Source organism: Barbatula barbatula, assembly GCF_947034865.1.
Source record: "Barbatula barbatula genome assembly, chromosome: 18".
NCBI classification, from domain to species: domain Eukaryota; kingdom Metazoa; phylum Chordata; class Actinopteri; order Cypriniformes; family Nemacheilidae; genus Barbatula; species Barbatula barbatula.
The window spans coordinates 4485196-4508224 of NC_136781.1; the positions used below are offsets into that span (position 1 = coordinate 4485196).

At 40.5% G+C, this 23029-nt stretch overlaps 2 protein-coding genes across 5 annotated transcripts; both read right to left on the bottom strand.

Annotated features, from left to right (window-relative positions):
* Window positions 1–309: 309 nt before the first annotated feature.
* rmnd5b (required for meiotic nuclear division 5 homolog B) lies at window positions 310–6560 on the bottom strand. 4 transcript variants are annotated; one of them, XR_013787915.1, is made up of 11 exons: window positions 6485–6559; window positions 5341–5516; window positions 4866–5008; window positions 4625–4762; window positions 4440–4540; window positions 4176–4342; window positions 3852–4017; window positions 2706–2808; window positions 2270–2424; window positions 2033–2179; window positions 1469–1736 (listed from the first exon to the last, which is right to left on the bottom strand). XR_013787915.1 is itself a non-coding variant. In XM_079479796.1 (10 exons), the coding sequence occupies exons 2-10, from the start codon at window positions 5477–5479 to the stop codon at window positions 2116–2118; spliced, it is 1176 nt and encodes a 391-aa protein (XP_079335922.1). In that variant the 5' UTR covers window positions 5480–5516; window positions 6485–6560; the 3' UTR covers window positions 310–2115. The 4 variants fall into 4 exon arrangements, 2 of the variants coding, with proteins under 2 accessions (XP_079335922.1, XP_079335923.1); XR_013787916.1 differs by having other exon boundaries at window positions 1470–1736; window positions 5341–5535; XM_079479796.1 differs by having other exon boundaries at window positions 310–2179; window positions 6485–6560.
* A 360-nt stretch (window positions 6561–6920) lies between these two features.
* nsd1a (nuclear receptor binding SET domain protein 1a) lies at window positions 6921–22881 on the bottom strand. The gene is made up of 24 exons (XM_079480582.1): window positions 21397–22881; window positions 20412–21274; window positions 18375–18516; window positions 17779–17951; window positions 15615–17400; window positions 15417–15529; window positions 14824–15028; window positions 14658–14749; window positions 14528–14581; window positions 14323–14365; window positions 14051–14202; window positions 13779–13910; window positions 13432–13555; window positions 13122–13322; window positions 12705–12884; window positions 12380–12536; window positions 12095–12300; window positions 11885–11997; window positions 11459–11728; window positions 11196–11312; window positions 10948–11089; window positions 10648–10754; window positions 10212–10413; window positions 6921–9496 (listed from the first exon to the last, which is right to left on the bottom strand). The coding sequence occupies exons 1-24, from the start codon at window positions 21455–21457 to the stop codon at window positions 8808–8810; spliced, it is 6324 nt and encodes a 2107-aa protein (XP_079336708.1). The 5' UTR covers window positions 21458–22881; the 3' UTR covers window positions 6921–8807.
* Between the last annotated feature and the right edge of the window lie 148 nt (window positions 22882–23029).

The window sequence follows — 23029 nt, forward strand, 5'->3', positions numbered from 1 at the left end:
TCAGGAGTGACAAAGTCATCCAACAGCAATGTGAAAGACTGACAGCATAAGACACATAGAAACTGCAGGTTATCATATCAATAATGTTTTTACTTTACCTAAATGCACGCACAGATATTACTGTTGTATTGCATCAAAGTGAATAGTAACTTGTTTTCTTTGAAGAGGTCTGAAAAAAATGCAGAGCATCTTTTCTGTTGTTTCGGACGGTTTTCATTTTCTGCAAATAGAAACAATATTTTTATAAAAAATTATTACATTTTATTGTTTATATTTTATGTGGGAAAAATACTGATAGTTCACAGAATTAAACAAAAATGATCACTTTATTTTACTTTATTTTACCTAACCCACCTAAACACATACTATCTATATATCCATCACATTGGATTTTTCAATGTCATCCAACATTGGATTTTCTTATGTCATATTTAGCTTCAGTCTGTCAATAAAAACCTCAGTATAGATTTCCATACACCTTCGGTGGACAGAAAACCCAAATAACAATTGTGTATAAATCTTTTTTATTATTTAGATGCAAGTATAATAAACATACTGTCAGGAGATAAATATGTACAATAGTTGCCTTGCAGTTGTTAGTACAGAAAGCAGAGTCGTTGTCACTAAATGAAATCAGGATCTAACACACAGTACTCAGCTTTGATCTGAAACATTTCAGGTGATAAGAAGTCATAAATGATTGTCTGCTAATGCAAAGAACAATTATCAGCACACACATGGCAGCTGCCACATTAGCACTCCTACGCGTGTTCTTAAAATAAAAGGCCTCAAAATTAAGAAATGCTTTCTTTGCTTTTATCAAATTGTGTAGCATATTAAGACAAACAAAAAAAGTTTAGTGAAAAACAAATGCAGACATTTTTAAACTCTGTTGCTTTGCTGGTACATTCTCTAAATCTGACAATGTTAACAGGTTTAGGTTTTCTCTCTCTCCACTGGGTCTCTGGATCACACCTGTCAGAGACACTTCAGCTGTGCAGGGCTTTGAATTATACTTTCATTCAATCAGTCCAAAACTGTATAGACAAATATACACATTTTGACTCATCATGCATGTTTGAAGATATCGATCCTAAGAGTGAACAGTATTTTAAAGGATAAAATATTCCACGTCTCCTTTCACCTAGATAAACTTCTCCATTTGAAGGGCAACACTCTGTGCATTAACGGACACAGTTACAGTACACTGTATGTTATATGCTGGCAAGGGATCAATAGTCCCCATTTTGCGTGCAGCCCGTTTTGCAACATATGCAAATTTGCTCATGGAAAATTATATTTGTACACAAATCACTGCAGTATACCTGTAATAATAAGATTTTTTCATTGCTCGCAAACAGAGCAAAACACGTGGCTCGGACACGGAGGTTTCTTTTGACATCAGACCGCCGCAAGGAACAAGATCGTCACGAACATATCATCAAATCTCAGAAAACTCAAACTGATGCACCGTTCAATCCAATTACAAGCTTTATTATATTGGAAAGCGAGACTTCATTCGTTTACAATCAACATCTTGTTCAAAACACGCATCAACCAGCCCTCCACCAATCCACCAACCTTCATTCTGTAATTTTTAATATACATTTTGAAAAATCGTTTCTATTGTACACGTGCAATAAGTCTCCGTTCAGTTATTTATACGCTAGCTTTAGAGAGGAAACTGTGGATATATTCTGGCTCACCCACGCAGACGCATTACGCCAAATCGCTTGCTAAAAGTCACAAAAAAAGAAAAGAAAGATGTTAAACCCGGGAAACTTAAAAATACTCCGCTATTAAATCTGTAATAAATGGAGAGAAACGCGCACACACGTACATACTTATAAAAGCCTGTTTATACTAGACCGTGTTAACAAATAAAGGATTCGGTCAGATCTGTCCCTCGTAAGGTACGCTTACAGGTTCTATGGGTATGTTGCCGTGACCACAGGCCTCTGTGAATTAAAAGCTTTGGAGAGGGAGGTGGCGTTGCGGGTGGGGAGGGGCCGGCACGGAAGGCCCATAATACCTGCGAATGAGGATCATTCTAACTGCGGCTGGAGGCCTTCAATGTTTCATTCGGATTTGCTCCAAAAAGACATCAGAAGTAGATCAGAAGAAGATCTGTTTGGCATCTGTGGGATTCTGCTCCATTGGACAATATGGGCATTTGAGCCTGAGAAAAGAGTTTTGAAGTTGCATTAAGTTCATTCATCAAAGTGATTTCAATGGATTTGTATGTGTGACTTGTGAGTTAGATTCTTACTTCCCGGCGTTGGTGAGTTTGTTAAGGGCATCTCTGGATATGACATGCCCACAGATAAGCTTCATGGGTGGATTACTTTCTGATGTCTGCTGTCTCAGGATTGGACAGGCAAACACTGAGTGATACCAGCACTTTTTTCCCAGGTCTATTTCAATCTGCGAGCGAACACACACAATGTTTATGCATTAATATTTCCAATTATGTAATAAAGTTTTTCATCATCAATTATGGATGAACCAATACTGCATAATCATTCTGAGACTTCATGTTGGAAAGGATTTCAACCAATCTTTAAAAGCATCCGAGCCATAAAATAGATTGTACTGAAATAGTTAAAAAATGTAGATTAAAAAAAAATTAATCTATTAACATGAATTGCCGAGGTACATTCTTAGCACTCAGCTCAAGACAGGGAGAGGGAGAGAGAGGGACTTACTGGCAATTCATCCTTATGTGTCCAAACACCATTGTACTGTCTCTGTTCGATAACCTGTTTGATGTTCATGAGCACAGGCAGCGCCATACAACCAGACGCAAAACTGTCGGAAAACAAAAACAAAAATGTAAAAGTATCACATCAATCCCTCTGGTTTTAAAGGAGTCATATGACACGATTTTGTGTTTCCTCTATCTTTGGTGTGTTCATGCATATATTAGACATGTAAAATAACAAAAATGAAAGTGTCAAACAAAAAGAAATGTTTTATTTAAAGGCTCCTCAAAACCTGCCTAAAACGCCTCTATTAAGCATGCCCCCACACTTCTACGTCAGTTTATGAGAAGCGTTGAAGAACACCGCCCACAATTGATACGCAAAGGAAGAACTCGTGACTATTCCCGCTGTAGTTTTGTTGTTGTGGAGACGCTGTTTGTTTCATCAGAAAAGAAAAATTACTTAGTTATGTCTTCCGAACGAGGAAACAATTATAAATTAGTGGTTACGTTTTATTTACAAGGCTGTTCCAAAACAGACTCCGAAATCCGAGTGTGTGCATCACATTAACAACTGGTGCACAAAGGCTGTTTCTACGAGTGTGGCAAATCCAACTTTGTAAGGACGGTCTGCCGTTTCTCACTCATAGCCTGCAAGTACGTTTTCATTATTGAAGAATTTGCAACTGACTATGGCTAGAAGTTAGCTAATTGTTAAACCTTATCTTATTTTTTTATAAAACCTTACCGATCTGTTACACTCTGCTGGCAAAGTCGTGCTAGCAAAGTTGATTAATCCGCTTGGTCAAATGTATTTTCCGGATCATATTCGGGCTTCAACTCACACGGTACCTGTGACATTATTAGCTGTTCAAGGTTGAGCTTCCAAATATGGTAAGGGGTGTTACAGTTTTAATCGAGGCGTTTCAGAAAGGCGGGGCACAGAGGAGCAACAGTAATGCACGGTATGTGAAAAGTAATGCTTTTTTTTTAAGGTAAACCACGTCAACACACTGTATCACACCAAATACACACAATAATGTTATTTTCGACCCCTTTATGATTACAGTGCGCATCGCAAAACATATTTACAAAAGCTTCAGAATTGTAGAGGGCAGACAGCAGACATGCATTAAATATAACGTCTGACCTGACACTAAGTGGCGACTCCACAGACAGTCCGAGCAGTGCGCATGCGTCTCGTGTGAAGATGTTACAGATCTCTGCCCACTGATCCGTCTCCAGCAGATCACGATAAGGCGAGTTCTCAATCCCGTGGCGGAGGTACACCAGACTGCCCATTAAGATTTGAATATCTAGTGAGCACACAAAATACATCAGAGTCAGTTTAATATAGCAGCCAATCCATCAAGTGCTATTGATGTACAATATAATCGCTTTTATGGGCCCAAATGGTAGCCCGGTGGACTCCAATTTTAGCTGCGCCTACGCTTACAAAAGTCATAAACTTTACCTCTCTGGTGCTGTGAGGCAAACGGTTGAAAATGTCGGGCGTACTGTAAAGCCTCCTGCTGTTTGCTGATGCCCCCATTGAGGAGGCTAATGAAATAGAGTCTGTGCAGCTTAAACTCCAGGGTGCTGTTGAGATCCAGCAGACGCTGACGGTTCGTCACTGCCCACCTGCAATCATACAAAGAAATAAATGTACTCCACTGAATACATACTTCACAGACAGTGTTCTAAATTTAACGTGTTTGAAAGAGAACATGGTGCTTACTCCAGTGCTGGTCGCAGATCTTGTGTTCTCAAAGCCTCTAGAATGCGATTGAGCTCCAGAAAAGGCTGCTTCATGCTCATGTCAATTACTACACCAGACTCCTGTGATGTCAGAAAAAAGACAACGATGTTAGTGCTGACTCAATGCTGTCAACAAACTTTAGTACTTCTCTACAAAAACTGTACCTGACACAGGTCTTCAGCAACACTTAGCATGCCTTGTCGATACAAGTGCTCTACGATTGTTTCACTGAGGTATTTTTGTCTCTCTGGAGAGTCCCAGACATGCTCGGCTATAACTGCGCTCACCTCCGCATCAAAGTTCTGCACACGACATTGGAGCATTTAAGAGAGACAAATCCAGGTATATATTTTAAACAGCCTCTTATATTATACAACATATAAAATGAAGATCTCTCGAACGTACTCTGTCAATAGCTTTGCCCACTTTCGAAACGCTGCCGTGGATGTCCTTGTGCCGCGAGGCGAGCACCTGTACGGTTTCTTTGATCTCCTTGCAGCATTGCGCCATCGTTTGATGCAACACTGACAAATCTGCATCTTGCACACCTAGAATGAAAAACAAGAGGATGGTGAAATGACACTTGGATTTAAATAGGCATATACTACTGTGATTCATTGTTGTTACAGAGTTAGGCTTATTTAACCATCTACAAACCTAACGTGTGGGATGGGGTCATAAACACAGTATTTCTGCTTTGGAGTGTTTGTTTGCTCCGCGGGCTATTATTGACACAGGAATCTGAAGTACACCTATTGTCCATTCAATAAATAAATAACACCTGGTTGACTTCGTTCTCTTTTCTTAAGACCCAGGTGTGCTCTCAAATATATAATAAGCAGATGATTATGTATACAAGTAGATTTATTTTGTTACTCACCGTAAGCAACCAAACGACTCCGCAGCTCGCAGACGTTCCTGAGCAGTTCGTCCAACCGTTCCTCTGACTGGTGTCCGTATGTCACGAACCTGTGCAGCACCTTCTCCAGCTCTCGCTCCACACACGCACACTGCTCCATCAGAACAGCTCTATAGCTTCACACACAACACTACTTCCTGCAAAAAATAAGAACATCTATCTTATATTGTTATTTTGGCATTGGTACAAAAATTATTATTGGGCGCTGAATCAAAGAACTATGGATTGTGTTTAGAGAAATATTACGGATCAATTATGTCAAACTGTTTAAATGAACAATACCACAGTTGTATACTTCAGAATACAGATAAGACAAGCCGGCCTGTCAGGTTTTGTTTGTGTCATATGACATCTGAATGGTCTTCATGTTTGTATGAGTTAATTCAATTGATTAAATCAAGCCAATAGGTCAGTGAGTGCTCTCCAACACCACATGTCAATCCATCTGCCACCTTGGGTCAAATCTAAAAGGATTTCGGTCAATCGGGATTTTATCTGATATTTTATATATACACTCAGGTCTCCTGAACAAAACTTCAGCAATGTATGCTGACAGGCCTGTCCCTATTACAACAAAATCTATAAACACTGTCATGCCGAGTGTTTGCTTACAATTTATTAAAATAATAATATAAAAAAAATAAAAATATACCACAACATAATAAAGACACATGAATCAAAAAACGCAAAAATGTATATATATTATAAATGCATCCGTGTAACAGTGAATTATCAGGCAGGGTCATTGGCTATGCAGCCCAAACATTGTCTTATTATGTAATAAAACAACCAACAGCTCCCATTTTCACGACGTACAAACTATTTTGAGAATGTCTGTGAAATGACATTAATGTTTATATAAAGATGCATGCAAAACCGTTAATATGGTTTATGTATACGAGGTACTGTTTCATCAAAACAACCAGTTAGCCTGTTAGCATAACCGGGGCAACATATATTCATCTGTACGGCTATCAAACCCATAATTTAAACCTGAACGTTGACACTTAAGATGATTAAAACTCTGCTAATTTAGTATTTAAATGTAATACATTTCAGGTGGCAAAATCGTAAAAATATATTAAATAAAACATAATGTTCTTGCCTGTTTTGACAGCACTCTTCCAGCAGACGTCCCTGAAGCGATGCAGTCACCGAGTGCTCGTCGCGCTTCCGCCCCCTGTGGCCTGGCGGTGTCAGTGCTTATACCTCAATTCGTAAGATTACGCTGAAATAAACTATTTACAGTTCTGAGTTTATCACCCCAAAGGAATTAAATACCCATTTTTAATTAAAAAATAATAATTGATATGATTAAGTGACTTCAATGCAATTTTATACTGTATATGTTACATGATTTAATCCTTATATTATAATATTTTTCCTGTTATTTCATTCACTTTGAAAACATTGAACGGAAAGAAGTTATTGCTGCATGCTGTATTTATTTTATCACTTCAATAACTTTGTAAGTTAAATGTTACTTAAGATCTATCCTTTTCCTTCATACAAGGCCTCGATAAAAACCAGAGGAGAATGTTGTGTCTATTGTAAAATTTTACTTATAATATTTATTATGCACAAGGTACAGTACAAAATCATGGGGTCTCTAACATTGCAGCAAACATTTCGCCCAAATGTCCTCAGGAAGCTATCATCTGCATTTCTATCTCTTCGTGGTATCGAGGGGCCAAAGCGTGCCGACACACAGCAGCAGACTTGCCAAACACGAGAAACACAAAACCAAGAGTAGAAGATTACATGAGTTCCATAAATACAAAAGAAAAGCATGACTTTGAAAGAAACACAGAGCTATGAACAGAAGTACAAAGGCTGTTGATGTAATGAAAGAAAGTACTTTAAAAAAAGCATTCACGTGATTAACGTTTGAAAAACATCATTAGAAATTGTAGGGTAAGGCCAAAAGGCATTGAAACAGCCCCAGTAACGGTGAGACAAAATCTACTTTTCAATGTTTTACACATGATTCCGCTTTTTAAAAAAGGATTTGTATCTGGTGCAGAATACTAAAATGGGATTGACATTTCTGAGAGCATATGATGGTGAGAGATGTTTAAGTTATAAGTAACTTGTAACAAAGATAGTCTTTGTATGAAGAAAATGGGAGGAATTTTTGCATATTTTTAGTAAAATATGCAGGTTTAACTTGAGTCTAAATAGAAAATGACTTGAGAAGCCACGATTAGATGCTTTCTCTTATCAGATTGCATCTGTCACATAACTTTCAACTTTTAGACGCATTAGGATTTCAGTCGGTGCATAATAAAAAATAAAAAAACAGTATAAAAGGTGAATGGTTTTCCTTAAGGGTTTTATGAAAACATGATCAAGACTCCTCATTAACTCTGAAAGAGTGCAAAACATTCATACATGCCTTTTAAAGACACAGACACACAAACATAAAACATACACAGGTTTATAATGGGGCTAGAATTTTCGGATCTTAATAGTTACTACAGTGAGGCACCTGATCAAATTTCAAGATGGAGACTGAAATTCAATAACTGCGCAAAGCAGAAATGTAAACTTCCTGTAACATCAAGCTTATCTAAGAAGCACAAACTCATCATTCCTATAAGTCTCAAGCCCAGACGATTATCATTACTTCTCTAGAATTAACAAAAACATACAAATTACTAAGTTTCTTGACCCTTTCTTCATTTATGATATTAGCTTTTGCTGAGAAATTGGAATGTGATATTTCCTTTTCTTTGACTCTTTAACACAACTCAATCATTTCATGTTGATACTCCGGCATATTAACAGACAGGTCCAGTTGAACAGAGAAAAACCAATTTAAGTGACATGATAACCCTTGGTGAAATTTAGAGCCATACTGTTGTGACTAGGTCATTTAAATCCTCAACTTGGTGGAAGGCCAAAATGTCAATTTCCCGATACATAGCTTGTTTCAGTTTTATAGAAACATACTTTTTTTTTTAAATGGACAAGTTACAAGGTTGCTCAACAGCATGATCAAACATCTGTGTTTCTTAAGACACTGCACGAGAGTTCCTGGCATGATGCTTCCCATTTCTGCCCAATGTGAGGTCATCCAATCTGTTTAGATCAGAGTTTGAGAGAATGTAAACAGTTTGAGGAGGAAATTAAATGCACAAAAGAGCACCAGACATGAATTATATACCAACAACAGGACTGAGCCAGACACAGTCACACAGCACCATGTCCAACCCTCTAAAAGTACATTTCAAAGAGGACTTGGACTGAGAAGGCAAGCCGATACCAACAATCTTGCACATGTGCATTGTTTTCAAAGTTGCAGTCGGGCAGTTTCTGCTCTCTGCTCTGCCGTTACCGGATGTTCGCTGTGCTCGGACAGCTTTGAAGCTTTCCTCATCATAGTTTTTTTGTGCATGAGATGTATGTTTAACAAAACCGAGGCGAGTTCACTTTTCTCCTTCGATGACCTCGTCCCATGATGTTTCCTGGTCATCCCCCTCCACTTCTCCCAAGTCCTCTTGATCTTCAAATTCCTCGTCCACGCATTCATCTCCCCAGTCCTCCTCCTCCTCCTCCTCCTCATCCTCAAACCCCAACGTGCCACAGTCCATATCTTCCTCATCATCATCATCATCATCTACCACCTCAAGGCCTTCGTCGTCTCCCTCGTCTCCTATGACCCCTTCCACCACCTCCCCCTCATCGCTGACATCTTCTTCCTTGATGTCTTTACAAGGGGATGAGGATGGCAAAACTACACTGTCCATCTCGACACTGTCTGTGTATGGTTCGCTTTGGGCTTTGAATACAGGTCTGTTCGGGGCGGGGATGAATAGGGGTGCTGCAGGTGGAAGGGCGGGTTGGGGACTCCTGACTGCGGAGAGGCCCGCACCTGCCAAGTTGGGAGGTGTGTGTAAGATGGGAGTGCCGGGCATGAATTCTCGAATCTCCCCAGGCTCAAGAGGATCGGGGCCACACGGATCATGTTCGCTACAGGACAGTTTGCCATCTAGTTTGGAGATGAAAAGCATTCCCTCACAATGCTGTTTACAGTAGGAGATGGGACACATCTCGCAGAAGGACGCTGCCTCTCTTCCGCACTCATTACACTGATGCCAAGGACACTCCCAGCGACCTGATAAAAAAAATGCAGCAGGTAGTTTGAGACATGACTGCTTATGAATTACAAACTAAAAACTTTACGTTCAGCTTTAAAATAATAAAATCTCATTGAGGTTCCAATGAACCTGTGAGGTCCTTTGAGGTAAATATAAAATCAAAAATTGACCGTTGTCTGAATTCTTGTTCCAGGGCATGTGTATAATCTTACAGTGTTATATGTTATATATGTTATAAATCACACCACCTCCAAAACAAGGATACAAAAGAAAATGCAATTTATTTGGGTCTTTAAGGGATAGTTAAATGAAAATGAAAATTCTGATATCATTAACTCAACCTCTTGTCATTTCAAACCTGTATGGTTTTCTTTCATCCACACTGCGCAGTACACAAATTAAGCTATTTTGAAGAAAGTTGGTAAACCAAACAGCGACGCTACCCATTCACCTGTATTGTATGGGCACTAAAACAATGCAAGTCAATGGGTGCCGGGTAACAACAATCTTCAAAATATCTCCTTTTGTATTCTGCGGAAGAAAGAATGCCATACAGGTTTGAAATGACAGGAGGGTGAGTACATGATGACAGAATTTTCATTTTAGGGTTCACTTTAAAAGTGGACCATCTTGAATGGATCTTTATCAAACAAACACATTGCAGTAGAACTTCAAGGCATCGCAAAACAATGTAAAAAGAAACAAACCATATGACAATAAAATCTTATTTACCTGCAGGTCTCTTGGACAAATTCAGACAGTCAGCATGGTAAACCTTGGGACAGCCGGGCTTCTTACAAGATACAATCTGCCCTCCATCTCCACAGTAGAAACATTCATCTTCTCTTTCCTTGGTGACCTCCAACTGACTCTTCCGCTTTATTGCAACCTTCTTCTTCAGTTTCCGGTTCTTATCATCAGATGGAGGCTGATTCTGAAGAGAAAGTTTGTCATATGACAAATGAATTTAAAAGCAGTCACAGAATAAAGTTGACCTTCCCTTATACAAATGTATATTCTACATCAGGAATATGAACATAATTAATCATTTAGTCTCTGACTTCCCTTGGAATAAACAGAAATCGTGTATAAAACCATATACAGCTAAACTTGTATTTAACTTGCCATGTTCCTTAAAAAACAAAAATATGTGTGCAACCCATCATACCTTTGGTCTTACACCAAGGAATCCACTACAGTTAGGGGCTCCACATTTACAAACGGTCTTCCCGTTTCCCAGACACTCCAAGTTATAGTTAAAAGTAAGCTCCACACCTGACAACAGTTGACAAGAATATTAAAAAAATTCACTCATTTTTTACAACCACATTACTTTTGCATTCATGCATTTGCAAGATTCTTTCATCCAAAGCAACTTAATGCACTAAATACACATTTTATCAATTTGTGTTTCCCAGGTATCAAACCTATGACCTTCATCATCATTGAGCTAAAGGTCTGAGCCCACCTGTGGGGATGTCCTCTAAGGCAAACAGCCCGACTCTAGTGTCTCCATTCACCGTCCACTTTTGCGTCTCGCAGTTCGGCTGGCAGCAGTGGTTCATAAAACGGGCTTGGTTTCCCTTCGGCCCGGCATCGATGATACGATCCTGCACATACATAGATAACACATGTTACTGCACATACATAGATAACACATGTTAATTGAGATCAACTATTTGCAAAGATTTGTGACACGACCCAAGTGATACCGACCTTATCCAGAGTAAGCATGTAATAGTTGCATATGTCATTTTCCTGCGCGTGTTTGATTCTGGCACGACACTCCTCTTCGTCAATCACCTCACCGACATACTCACTCACAAAGGCTCCCTATATTAAATAGAAGAATGAATTCCCAGGGCAAGACGCTTGTTGATGAAATGCCAAATACCTTTGTTTTAATTCTAGGCTTTCTAAGGATGGCTCCTATGAAGATGCAGTGATGATAATATTGGTGATAAATGAAACAAGCTTACCTTTTTAATGTCAGACACACTGCGTAAGCCCCACCCACGTGACAGCGTCCTGAATATCTCCACCTCAGTGTACTGCCGTTTGTTGAAGCACTGGTTCTGACAGCGTTCCCCTGCTGGACACACTTGTGGATGACACTCGTACATCAGCATGCGATTAATGCACTCGGAGTCAATGCCGCACGGACTCTCATCCGTGGCCTTGCAGTTGCACCGAGGTATCTCGGACAGATCGGCTGTGATAATCTGTACTTTCCCAATAGGGCGGTTCACCTGGAAATCAATGGATGTACAGAGATGACAGCATGAGATAAAAGAACTAACAGAACTAAACGTTTAAAATGAAAGATTTACAGAACAGATATAAACCAAACAATACAGATCAAACACATGGCTTGTCTTGAAATGGAAGGATTTACACCGTCGTACCTTGATGTGTTTGTACGGAGGAGGTTTTTTGTCGTTCTTTCTGTCTTCTTGGAGTTGTCTCATCTCCTTTTCTGCCAGAAGTTCCCTGAATCTATCAGCTGCTTCATTTAAAGCTGAGAGAAAGTTGAGAACATAGTTCCACTTTTTTAATATCATACAGTTTTCTCTTTTGTTACTTTTAATTTGTAAAAGAATATATTTTTAGTGCACCTTTTTTATAGATGGCATCTGCGCCCTTTCCCATTTTCTCTTTATTGTTGGCATCGCCCTCCATGTAGGGGAAGCAGCGGGCCTGGTACGTCCACACGTAGTCTTTGGAGCCAAAGAAGTGCACAGGAAACTCACCCACCTCGTGCCTCATGCGGTGGATGTTCTCAGGGACGCTTTTCGGTTGAGTAACTTCAGCGGGCCACCACCTGCAACAAAGAATCAGAAACTTGAAAACTCCTATTTGTGATTTTGGTACAGCTTGTACTGGTGAATCAGCACACAAACCTGTAGCGCCCCACTTTCACCCACAGAACATCTTTGTAGTGGGGTTTCTTTCCGGCCCGGCAGTCATTACAAAACCAGCTTCCTTGAGGCATGTCGATATTCAGACATTCACGGTGGAAAGCAGCAGGACAGGATTCACAGCAGAGCAGACTTCCTCCTGTAGAGAGAAGATGTACATTTTAATCCAAAGACTATGATGACAGGGTCATGCTGGTTTTAAGAAGTTGCTAAGGCATTGCTAGGCGGGTGCTAAGGGTGGCTTCTTACTTGACAAGTCAAAATAATTAATGCATCAAAATTATTAATATTAAAAATGAGTACAAACCTTCAGAACACACAAAACACCAGCTGACATTAATGTGCTCGTGGTTTTTGCACCCTTTGCGTGGAGTGAAGTGGTTGGGACACAGGAAGCTGTTATTGGCCAATGGGACGCTTCCGGCAGCCATACAGTAGTCATTGGCATGGTAGGCCACAGGGCAGCGAACACAGCGTGTTAAACGGCCTACGAAATAGACATGTTATGAACAACAAATCAGTTTGTAATGTTCCCGACAAATTTATTTGATCATACTTTGACATCCCTGAGCTTTAATTGCATTTCATTTCTATAGCGCTTTTCACAATGTGCATTGTTCCAAAGCAGCAACATTTACTGACTGACAGTGAATTGAGGCTTTACATCCTTGCTATCAAACCCCTTAAAAAACAGGTGGATGACTTGGAAGTGAATGACGGTCACCTTTTGAGATGCCAGGGTTGGCGGGGTTGGTGATGTAGCAGGCGAGGCAGACGTGTAGGGAACAGCGGAAGCCGCGGTTCTGAGCGACGGTGGGGGAATGTTTCATAATGCAATCCATGTGGTAAAACTTCCCACACACAGGGATCATGCACCTCCGCACCTCTTTATCAGGCTTATTACACACAAAACACGTGTGCACACCTGGAATGGAAAGACGCTTCAAAATATTGCAAACGTGCGAGAGTTCACTGTTCATGCAAGTTTGCCTTGTTAAATCGAGTGGGCAGGTGTCACAGGAACGGTAACTTACCCGTCTTGCACTCGTGGCAGATAAAGCGCCCTTTAGGTGTCTCAGTGAGGCCAATGCACTGCAGGTGGAAGGCACCACAGCACTGCCCCTCACAGAGGAGCAGCTCACCTGTCTTCTCACAAACCTAAAAGTATACACAAGAATGTATTTACACAGTAAGCAAAGGAGCTTCATAAAAAAATGGTCAAGCGATGAGCTGTAATAGATTAGATTAGATTCAACTTTATTGTCATTACACATATACAAGTACAGTGTAACGAAATGTAGTTTAGGTCTAACCAGAAGTGCAATTAGCAAGTGCAGGATGGAAGCACATGCATGTGGCACTTGATCCAGATTGGATTTACCTGGCAAACATTCTCCTTCAACGACGCACCTCCGCCCCTTTCCACTGACTTTTTACTGGTTGAGAGTCCCAAATCACCCGATAAAGAATCTCTGCTTGAAAAAGCACTGTCATTGAGTCCCGCACCAAAAACCTGAAAGAAAAATATAACAGAGAAGCAGGTTAATCAGTGAAATATGATGGATCAGACTGCTTTATGTTTGGGCTTATGTGTTGTGTACTTGTCTAACTGTTCATAAGTCACTGGGGTGATGAGAAACTTGTAATACTGACTTCGGCGATCGGACTGTCCTCGCCGTTGGTGTGAGGCTCTTTTGTTTGGGGCTTGGATGGGCTGAACGGTTCCTCATCCAGCTGGATCTGACAGGCAATGGGGGTGTCGTTCTGAACTGGAGACGATGTTTCAGCTTCACTTTGTGCCACTGCTGTAGACAGAAGTGATGTTATCATAGACATATTGAAATGGAAGTAGAATATTCAAAACATACACAAATGACAACAAAAAAGTAAACAAGAGTCAAACACATGGATAAAAACAGGCTTACCTGATGCACCAACTGGGCTTGATGTCATTGGTTCAGGCACTTCCTGTTTCAAAAAACAAAACAAAAAATGATAGCACTGAAGAAACAGGTTGTTCAAAAAACTATATCATTGAATATTCAAGTATACTAGTAGTTCAGGCCACCCACTTACTAGTCCATTCTGTATTTTTGCACATCTCTAACACAGCACAGACAAGAGTGTTACCTGCAAATCTTTGACAGCCGCGTCCTCTTGGGTGTCACCTTGTTGTTTACTCTCCTGGTATAACAAAGTTAAAAATAAGTTAAAAAAAACAACTGTAATTCAAATGAAGACCCCTTTTTTTATCACCTACCCTTTTCTTTGGGATCTTTGCAGATTCCCTCTCAAAAGTCCAGTCCAGAATCCTATGTAAAGGCTTACGTGGTCTCCTTCGTTCAGAGGATGCTGTAAAATAATAATAAAATGGTTATAAATATTAAACCGCAATGCGTACACCATCCTAAACAACATACTCTTACCAGGCTTCTTCTCAATCGATTCTCTGTCTGGTGAGGTGTCTCCACAGGATGCAGATACTGGTGTTGAAGTTTGGACATGACTATCTGATGGTTTTAACTCTTCTGGTGTGGACTTCTCTGGTGGGTCTTCGGGTGGTGAGTCGAAAGCATCAACTGCATCCATCTGTTCTGATGGCGGCTGTGCGGTGGTAGTGATCCAGGGGCCCTTCAGAAAACACATGAGGAAACTGTTTACTCTCTGTTCAAGTGACATCGTTTTGTACCCTATACAGTTCACCCATAAATTGTAATTCTGAACTTGTTTATTCATGTTATGTGAAACACAAAACATGTTTAGCATATTAGTAAAAAGTAATATAGCTGTATGTTATGTATTTGAAGCCTTTAAGAAAAAAAAATATTTCAAGGATTATTTATTGGAAATCTTGCCCTCTTTTGTGTTTCAAGGCATATATGATCTTGATTTCAAGACATGATGTTGAATAAATTATGATTTATGTAATTCCTGGTTAAACCAACCTTAAATACAGAAATAAGATATTATGAGCAGTGTCTATAAAACATTTATAGAAACTGATTCTGAAATAACTTACTGTTTTACAGGATTCTTTGAAGGGCTTCATTTTCTTCTTCGTAGTAAATACTTGTTCATATTCTTCGCTAGATTCAATCAACCTCTTACTTGGTTTTCGAAGTCTTTTGTTTTCTGAGACAAAAAAATCTAGATTAATTTAATTCACAATAAAACATCATCTGATTTTAAACTTCACATAATATTTGAGTGGACTTACCTGAACTATCTTTTTTATCTGGGATGTCTAAATGTGGAGTCTCATTACTTTCTTTGAAGACTCCATTGAGCTCTGCGGACACCTGCATTACATCTTGATTCAAACCGACCGTATCGCTTTTTGGCTTCAGGCTGTTGTCAACGGTGCACTCAAACGTTTGCCATCGTTTCTTGGGCGCGACTTTAGATATCGTGCCCTTGCCACAGACATCATGAACAGCATCGAGATGAGAGTTAGAGAGTCCTCCTAACTGTGGCAACACCTTCTTGTGTGTATCAAAAACTCCTGATGTGTTGTGCTTCTTCACTTGAGAGACTAAATTGCTCACATCCTCCAGTTTTGGAGCCTCTTTTTTCACAAATTTCGGCTTGGACTTGATTTGCTTGGAGCTGTTTGGTGTTGACGTCTTCACCTGCCGACCATTCTGATCCCCAATAGTCTTCCATTCTTTTTCGCAAAGTAACTTAGCCGTTGCGTTTTCACCGGTGGGGATGAGAGAGGGTTCATCCCTAATGAGAGAGGATGGAGAAGTTGGGGGGAGCGTTAAAGGTTTCCCTTCCTTCTCACGGCTGTCATGCAGGTCCTTCAGCAGCATTAAGAAAGTGCTGAATTTATAATTCGAGTCTGCACGGAGCGAAGGCTCTCCTGAGTTGCATTCCTCTTTGACTAGAGACCTGAAAGAAAGCTCCTTAGTATCATGGAAGACATCCATGGGGGAGATGGAGGGAGAGGGGGCAGACAAAGACGATGCGTCTGAGAACATGTTCTCGTTGTTAAGCTGGGTTCCATTGTTGATGCCATTTTTCTCTGCGCGTATTCTGGTCAATTTGATCAGTGTTGGGTTTGGGGGTGTGTGGCACAGCGATTCATCGGTGGAATCTTCACCAGTCTCAGTTTTTACCAGCCATTGTTGTTTTGAGGACTCCGATCGATCATTGGGTGACGTACACTTACTATGAGGATCGAGGCGGTTGCCTCCAGCACACGGCGAGTGAGACTTCGGCTCTTCAGGCTCCTGATTTAAGTGTTCAATGTCCTCGGTTTCTTCGCTGGCTGCAAGCGCTCTTGACATTAAACCACTGCTGGCGGGCAAATAGAAAGAGTGCATGGCGAAAGATCCGTCTGACCCGGGGGAACTGCTTTCCTTCTGTCTGGAGTTTGTAACCTTAAGTGTTTTGTCTTTGGGCGTTGACTTTTTCTGCTTACTGTTCGGTGTGCATTTCGAACCAGACTCTGTCTTCTTAACCGGCTTTTCCGTGCAAGCTCTTTTAGTCTTTTTACTGGGCTGATTTTTCATGGGTTTAGTGCTAGATTCTTGCGCCACCTCTTTATGGGGCGATCCCTCTGAACGTTTGGGACAAAGAATCCTCGGAACGGAGTCAATATCTGAATACGGGCTATCCACAGGGTCTGATTTGCACTTTGCGTTTTTGTAGGCGTCTGAAGCATTTGACAATAATTTTGAGAAAGAGCTGCTGTTCGACTTAACAGGAGTTTTTACAACGGAGTTATTTTTCTTATTTGAACACTTCTTTTTGTTTGCAGTGCTAGGTTTGGCTATGCTTTTAACAGATGGATCTAATCCATTACTCAAAGATGTGCTTGATGATGTGGATATTGTAGTAGACGCTGGGCAAGTAGGGCTTTTTGGTGCCTTGTCTTCTGAAACAGTTGTGTGTACATCTCGAACCAAGGTCAACGGTGCCTCACTGTTTAACCGTTTGGACAGCGCTGCTTCTGCCTCCAAGACGCTAGCTTTCCATGATGGAATGAGACGCTTAGGAACCTGTAGAGAACAAATATCATGAGTCTGATAAGAACCATTTATTGTTTAACATTTTATATAACAAAGTTAAAGGGACAGTTAACCCAAAATTTAAATTGTTCCGAATCTGTATACATTTCTTAGCTGTGATGAAGACTGAGAAACATATTTTGGAGAATGCTTGTAACCAAACCGTTCTAGCCACCATCGACTACCATAGTAAGAAAATTATAAAGGTAGTCAAAAAGTATACCAGAATTGTTTCTACGTGCTTCAAAATATCTTCAACAGAAAATAAAATTACGAAGTCATTTTTCCTTTGATGGAATTTTCCTTTTTGGGTGTACTGTTCCTATAAATGTAAGACAAACGCCACAATCATTTGTATACATTCCTTACCGTGTATTTGTAATCTTTATCCTTCTGTCTTCCTCTCCGTCTCAACACCGGCAGTTTTTCAAACTGATGACCTCCTTCAAAAGGAAACGTGGCTTTTGCTGGCACCCATGCTTGGTCTACTATCTCCCCAAACATCTTGATAAAATAAAGGCGACACGGCCGACGACTGGGATCTGTAAAATGTATATGAGATCATCTAAGAACCTCCAGATATTTGCAACAAACCTCTTACGTTAGGAAAAGACATATCATTAATAATAATACCATAATAATTCCCCTAAAACTGAATCTAAACTTTGGAACTTGGGCACTGACCTCCAGCATCATTCTATCACAATAGGACAACAGTAGAAGCTTAAGGTCTAAATTATTTCATGGGATCTTTTTTTCTTTAAAACATACACAAATGTTTTTAAAATGAAATCAAAAGATCTTCAAGATTTGTGTAGTCTCTGTCAACAGTGACGGGAGAGGAAAATTAAGTGCATAAACAAAAACAAAGATTTTGCAACCAAAACAATAACCAGTATATCACATCAGAAAACAAAGAAAAGCCTGAAATTATAACTGGTTCTCATCATTTCAAAAGTAATCACCTTTCATTTTGGTATGGACCTCAATCTGTGGATCATTCGAAACTTGACAGGGCCACCATGGTCTGCGGTTGAATTTGGCCCACACGACCTCTCCAATGGAGTACCTTACACTTGGAAGTGGCCTCTTCTTTGGGCTGTTGGACTGGAGTAAAAAAAGGAATGGCATTAAAATGTTATATACATGAGTGAAGTGTGCTTTCATCAGAAGTTGGGTTGTTTGTGCTACTGTTTCAACATTTCAAACAGTCTTATGGTTACAAAGGCCTGTTTGTGGGCAGAAGCCCAACTGCAACCCACACGAGCGAGTTAACTAAATGCGCAGTGCATGCAATGCTTACCCATATAAACCAGGTAGCACTATGCCCATTGACACTGGGAAAATGAAGCCTAGGTCGAAAAGTCAAAGAGCTATGCTGTTTTGTGGTTAAAGAAGAGCAACTCTCAAACATCCGTGACAACAGCTTTTATGTTACGAAGCATTGTTACTGCTGTAAATAACTACGCTACATTGAGTGTTCATCAGATCCGATTTTCAGTTTGTGTAAATGTTTTATCAAGTCATTGTTCTTTTGAATTAATAGGAGGAATAGTTCACCCAAATATGATGAAAGGGTACATTTGTGAGAGAAAACAAGTAATATTTTATGCTTATTTAGCGCAGTTTACATCACATATAAATGTAAACAGACCTCCAAAAAGTAAGTTCAGATATGGTGGCACGCCAATAACATCCAATATCACTGGTTCGTGTGCGTCTCGTGAACAGTCATCATAAATTAAAAACATCTATCAATTTCTCCCACAATTTATTTCAGTTCAGAGGACGTTTATTAACCAAATAAAATCTTAGGGATTCTTTTTTTATAATAGATTTATAATAAAACCTAAACCACATTCAATGGCATTAAAAAGATAGGATATTGTTTTTATGAGATGGAAAATAAAGGAATCCTATACGATCATATATATCAGGGATGATATCAGAGTGAGCAAATTATGAAAGATTTTATCATTTAGATTTATCATATTTGGGTAAACTATTCCTTTGATACAATAGGGTTTTCAATGTTATTTATGTTACATATATACACTACCAGTGTAGAGTTTGGACACACATAATATTTGTTAATTTTAACATTCTATAATAATAGTGAAGTCACAAAAATGACGCAACTGCCAAACAAATGCTAAACAAACATTTTGCCTTGTATAAAGTAGAAAGCCTTTGCCCAGGGTGGGCATGACTTCAAGGGATAGTTCACGCAAAAATTAAAATTCTGCCATGAATCACTCACTCCAAACCTGTTTAAATGGCTTTGTTTGGTTGAACACGCAGAAAGATATTTGGACAAATGCTTGTATTCAAACAGTTCTTTGACCCCATTGACTACCATAGTAGAAAAAATGACAATGGTTATCAAGAGTTCCCCGATACCGTTTGCGGTCCTACACTCTTAAAGAAATCTGCTTTTGTGTTCAACAAAACCAAAAAAATATATAAACTGATTTTTCCTACTATGATAGTAAATGGTGTCGAAGAACTGTTTGGCTATAAGCATTCTTCCAAATAACTTTCTCTGTGTTCATCAGAACAAGGAAATGTATACAGATTTGGAACAACTCGAATGTGAGTAAATGATGACAGAATTGTTATTTTGGGGTGAACTATACCTTTCATCCAACTTCATGAGCCTGCAGGTACTGAAGGGGGGTGTTCTCTGTATGCAGGGCCCTATCTGGCCCATTACATTTTTCATTTCAATTTGTAGCTTTCAGTTAAGTAGTTCTTCCATAATACAAAAAAAATAAGTATAACTTTGGAAGATGAAAAACAGTGTGCCCAACGTTTCACAGGTAGTGCAACATCTATATATAGGCTAGTAAATAACACTTTGTAATGAAATAAATCCCCATTTCATTTTGCTATTTAGTTAAAGGTAACATGTTGCCATGTTATTAAACTCCCACATCAGTAAGGACGCTGAATGCAAAACAGGCAACATTACAATAAACCTTCTTAATATATAAAGATCTTACAGGATTTGAATGGGAGTCACTGGGTGAATGTGATCTTTTACAGAGGCCAGAGTTGAATATTGAAGCACTGTTCGCAGTACTGGGCAAATCACAATCGCTGTCTGAATAGTCATCCATACTGTCAAAATCCTCCATCATGACCTCAACAGGCAAATGTGAGGGACTGGCCGAAGGCCCGACCCGCACCATATTTTTAGCAACAGGGTTACAACTTCCATGTTTGTTTGTACTTAGGTCCAGTTTCTTGCTGTTGAGGGCTTTCGTAACGGCCAGACCTCTTTTCTGGCACTTGGTTGGTGTACCTTTAAACACCGCCACTTTATCTCCCCTCTCATCCTCATCTTTGCTATCCCCGCTGTCAAACAGCGTCGACTCAAAATGCAAAAATCCATTTGAGATGGACGGAAAGTGTTCCAAGCTATCCGAGCTTACGGGAGAGAACCCATTCTTGTCCAGCTCCTGAATGGTAGTCCTGTCAGCATTTCCTTGGGAACTGGAGGTGTGGTAGAGACCTATTCCGAACTCACTACTTCCAATGGGATTGTGAACGTGCAATTTATTCCTCCCGTCCTGCAAACTCACGTCTACGTGGTTCACCATAGTGGTCAGGTCCTGAAGTCTTCTCAGTGGACTGTAGTTGGGGGTGGACTCTCTTTGGGCGTACGAAAACGGGGATGCGGAGAGTTTGTAGCCCGAGTTTAAGAAATGCATGGCAGACCCCTGGTCCCCCTGTCGCTTTGTGCCTTGGTGTCCACAGGAGCTGATGCGGCTATCAAGTGCCTTGGTCTCCTGCGGATCACGACACTCCGAGCCATCCTTGCCAGCCACTTTGTATGACTGATTCATGTTGTCATGGCTCCATCCTGGGACAAAATAGAGAGGGAAATGGTCTTAAAAGATCTGACAGGCTTTGAGAGGAAAATGAAGTGCATTGAAGTAACGGTGATTTCATGGAAAATAACAAATGCATCTATGAATTACACACCGTAAACAGTCGAAATGTAATGTTGTAACAGCGACACGCTGTAGCGTTGTATCATGCACATGCTATGTTGTGTTATGGCTACCAGGTTTGAGCCGCAAGCCGTCTTGTCAAGAATCCGTCAAGACAAAGCTTGAGAGCCAGAAAAACTCCACACAAATCGCTTAGCCCAGCACAGGCACATCGACATGCCCCCACTGGACTGTTTTAAATGACCTTTGGTGCTATATCAGTGCGAAAACGCCGGCAAAGTAGGTTACATTATCCTCATGTGCCATCAACAGTTACCATAGTCGCAAGGCAGTAAAGTCACCCATTAAAAACCCCACGACGAATAACGCACCAAATACAAAAGGTACGGCAGAAAGATCGCCGGATTCTTACCATTTACGGCTCGGTCACGACAAAACCACCGGAGAGCCCCTCAAACTCGAGCACGAAGCGCTACTTTTTCTCAATTTTTGAAAGAGGATCTGCAAAATCCCAGCAGCATTTGCAGCAGTAGGCCAGGCCTCGGCACTCATTTCTCTCCCTCTCTCCCTCTCCACTCTTCACCATGAATAAATACACGAGAACGAAACGCCTGTCACTCTCCCCGAAGCACCACGTCAAGTCATCGAAAGCACGTTTTTTCATCGGCCACGATTCTATTTAAATGCATGATTGTTTGCCCCGCTTGCCGAGTGCCCCTGGTTGTGTGTATGTGTGTTAAAACAAGCCCTGATCTGACTGCATGTGTGTGTGTCTGCTGGCGAGAGCGACCAATCGGCACAGCACACCCAACCCCCAGTCTGTATACGTTCACATCCACTTAACCCGACTCACTATGTCTCAGGTAGATCTCGCGCTAAAAAGAATCTAAACGAAGCGAGCGCGAGTCGTTAAATGCATCGTGCGTGCACTTTAACATTCGACGCCTTGCGCGTTTAATGCCGAGAAGTACACGACCGTGATCGTTTGCTTTTTAACCCTCACGCCATTTGTTTCCTTGTCCTAACAAAGGCGTAACTTCCTCCATTTTAGAGAGACGGCTCGTGCTCGGCAAGGTAGCCGATGCGAGTCTTGTCGGGGAAACACTTTTCGATGGTTTCTATTAAAAAGTCACAGGCTGTGACATGCTTGCTTTCCTTTAGCGCATTTCGGGGGTGGTTGGAAATTAGGCCATGCCACGCGCGTATGCGTAATGTGTCAGACATGCTGCAACCTCCATTGTGCCATCCGATCAAATGTAATGCGGTTGTCGGCCTACCTTACGATTTCTCTCAGGAAACTGATATAGCGACGACGCGGTTGGATTAAAGACACTGTTTGTTCGGTTGACATTAACTGTTTCAGAATTGAATCATTTGTTGAGTCTTATCGGCGTTCAGTGTTTGTATAGAAAGTGTTTTGAAAGCAGAACAATGAGGGGTCATTATTTGCGTTTTTGTAAAGTTGCGACACGCATTCATTCGCGGATACGCGCGCCCCTGTCAATTCCACTGTAACGCATTGGCTTTATACTAAGCTTTTTTTAATCAAATGCATCTGACAGTCCCTCTATAGGTGAAACGAGGGGACAGCAGACATCTAAAATTTAAACACCCTCGTGGTAACCTTCTGGTCATTGCAAAAACACTATCTATGTTTATACGTA

Coding starts and splice junctions, on each gene's coding strand:
- rmnd5b (XM_079479796.1), bottom strand. CDS start 5,479: ATGGAGCAGTGTGCGTGTGTGGAGCGAGAGCTGGAGAAGGTGCTGCAC. Junction 4,343..4,439: donor GATCTGCGACCAGCACTGGA/GTAAGCACCATG, acceptor GTATGATTGCAG/GTGGGCAGTGACGAACCGTC. Junction 4,018..4,175: donor TGCCTCACAGCACCAGAGAG/GTAAAGTTTATG, acceptor TGTGCTCACTAG/ATATTCAAATCTTAATGGGC.
- nsd1a (XM_079480582.1), bottom strand. CDS start 21,457: ATGTGCATGATACAACGCTACAGCGTGTCGCTGTTACAACATTACATT. Junction 18,517..20,411: donor GTGACTCCCATTCAAATCCT/GTAAGATCTTTA, acceptor TTTTTACTCCAG/TCCAACAGCCCAAAGAAGAG. Junction 12,537..12,704: donor GTGTTTTGTGTGTTCTGAAG/GTTTGTACTCAT, acceptor TTCTCTCTACAG/GAGGAAGTCTGCTCTGCTGT.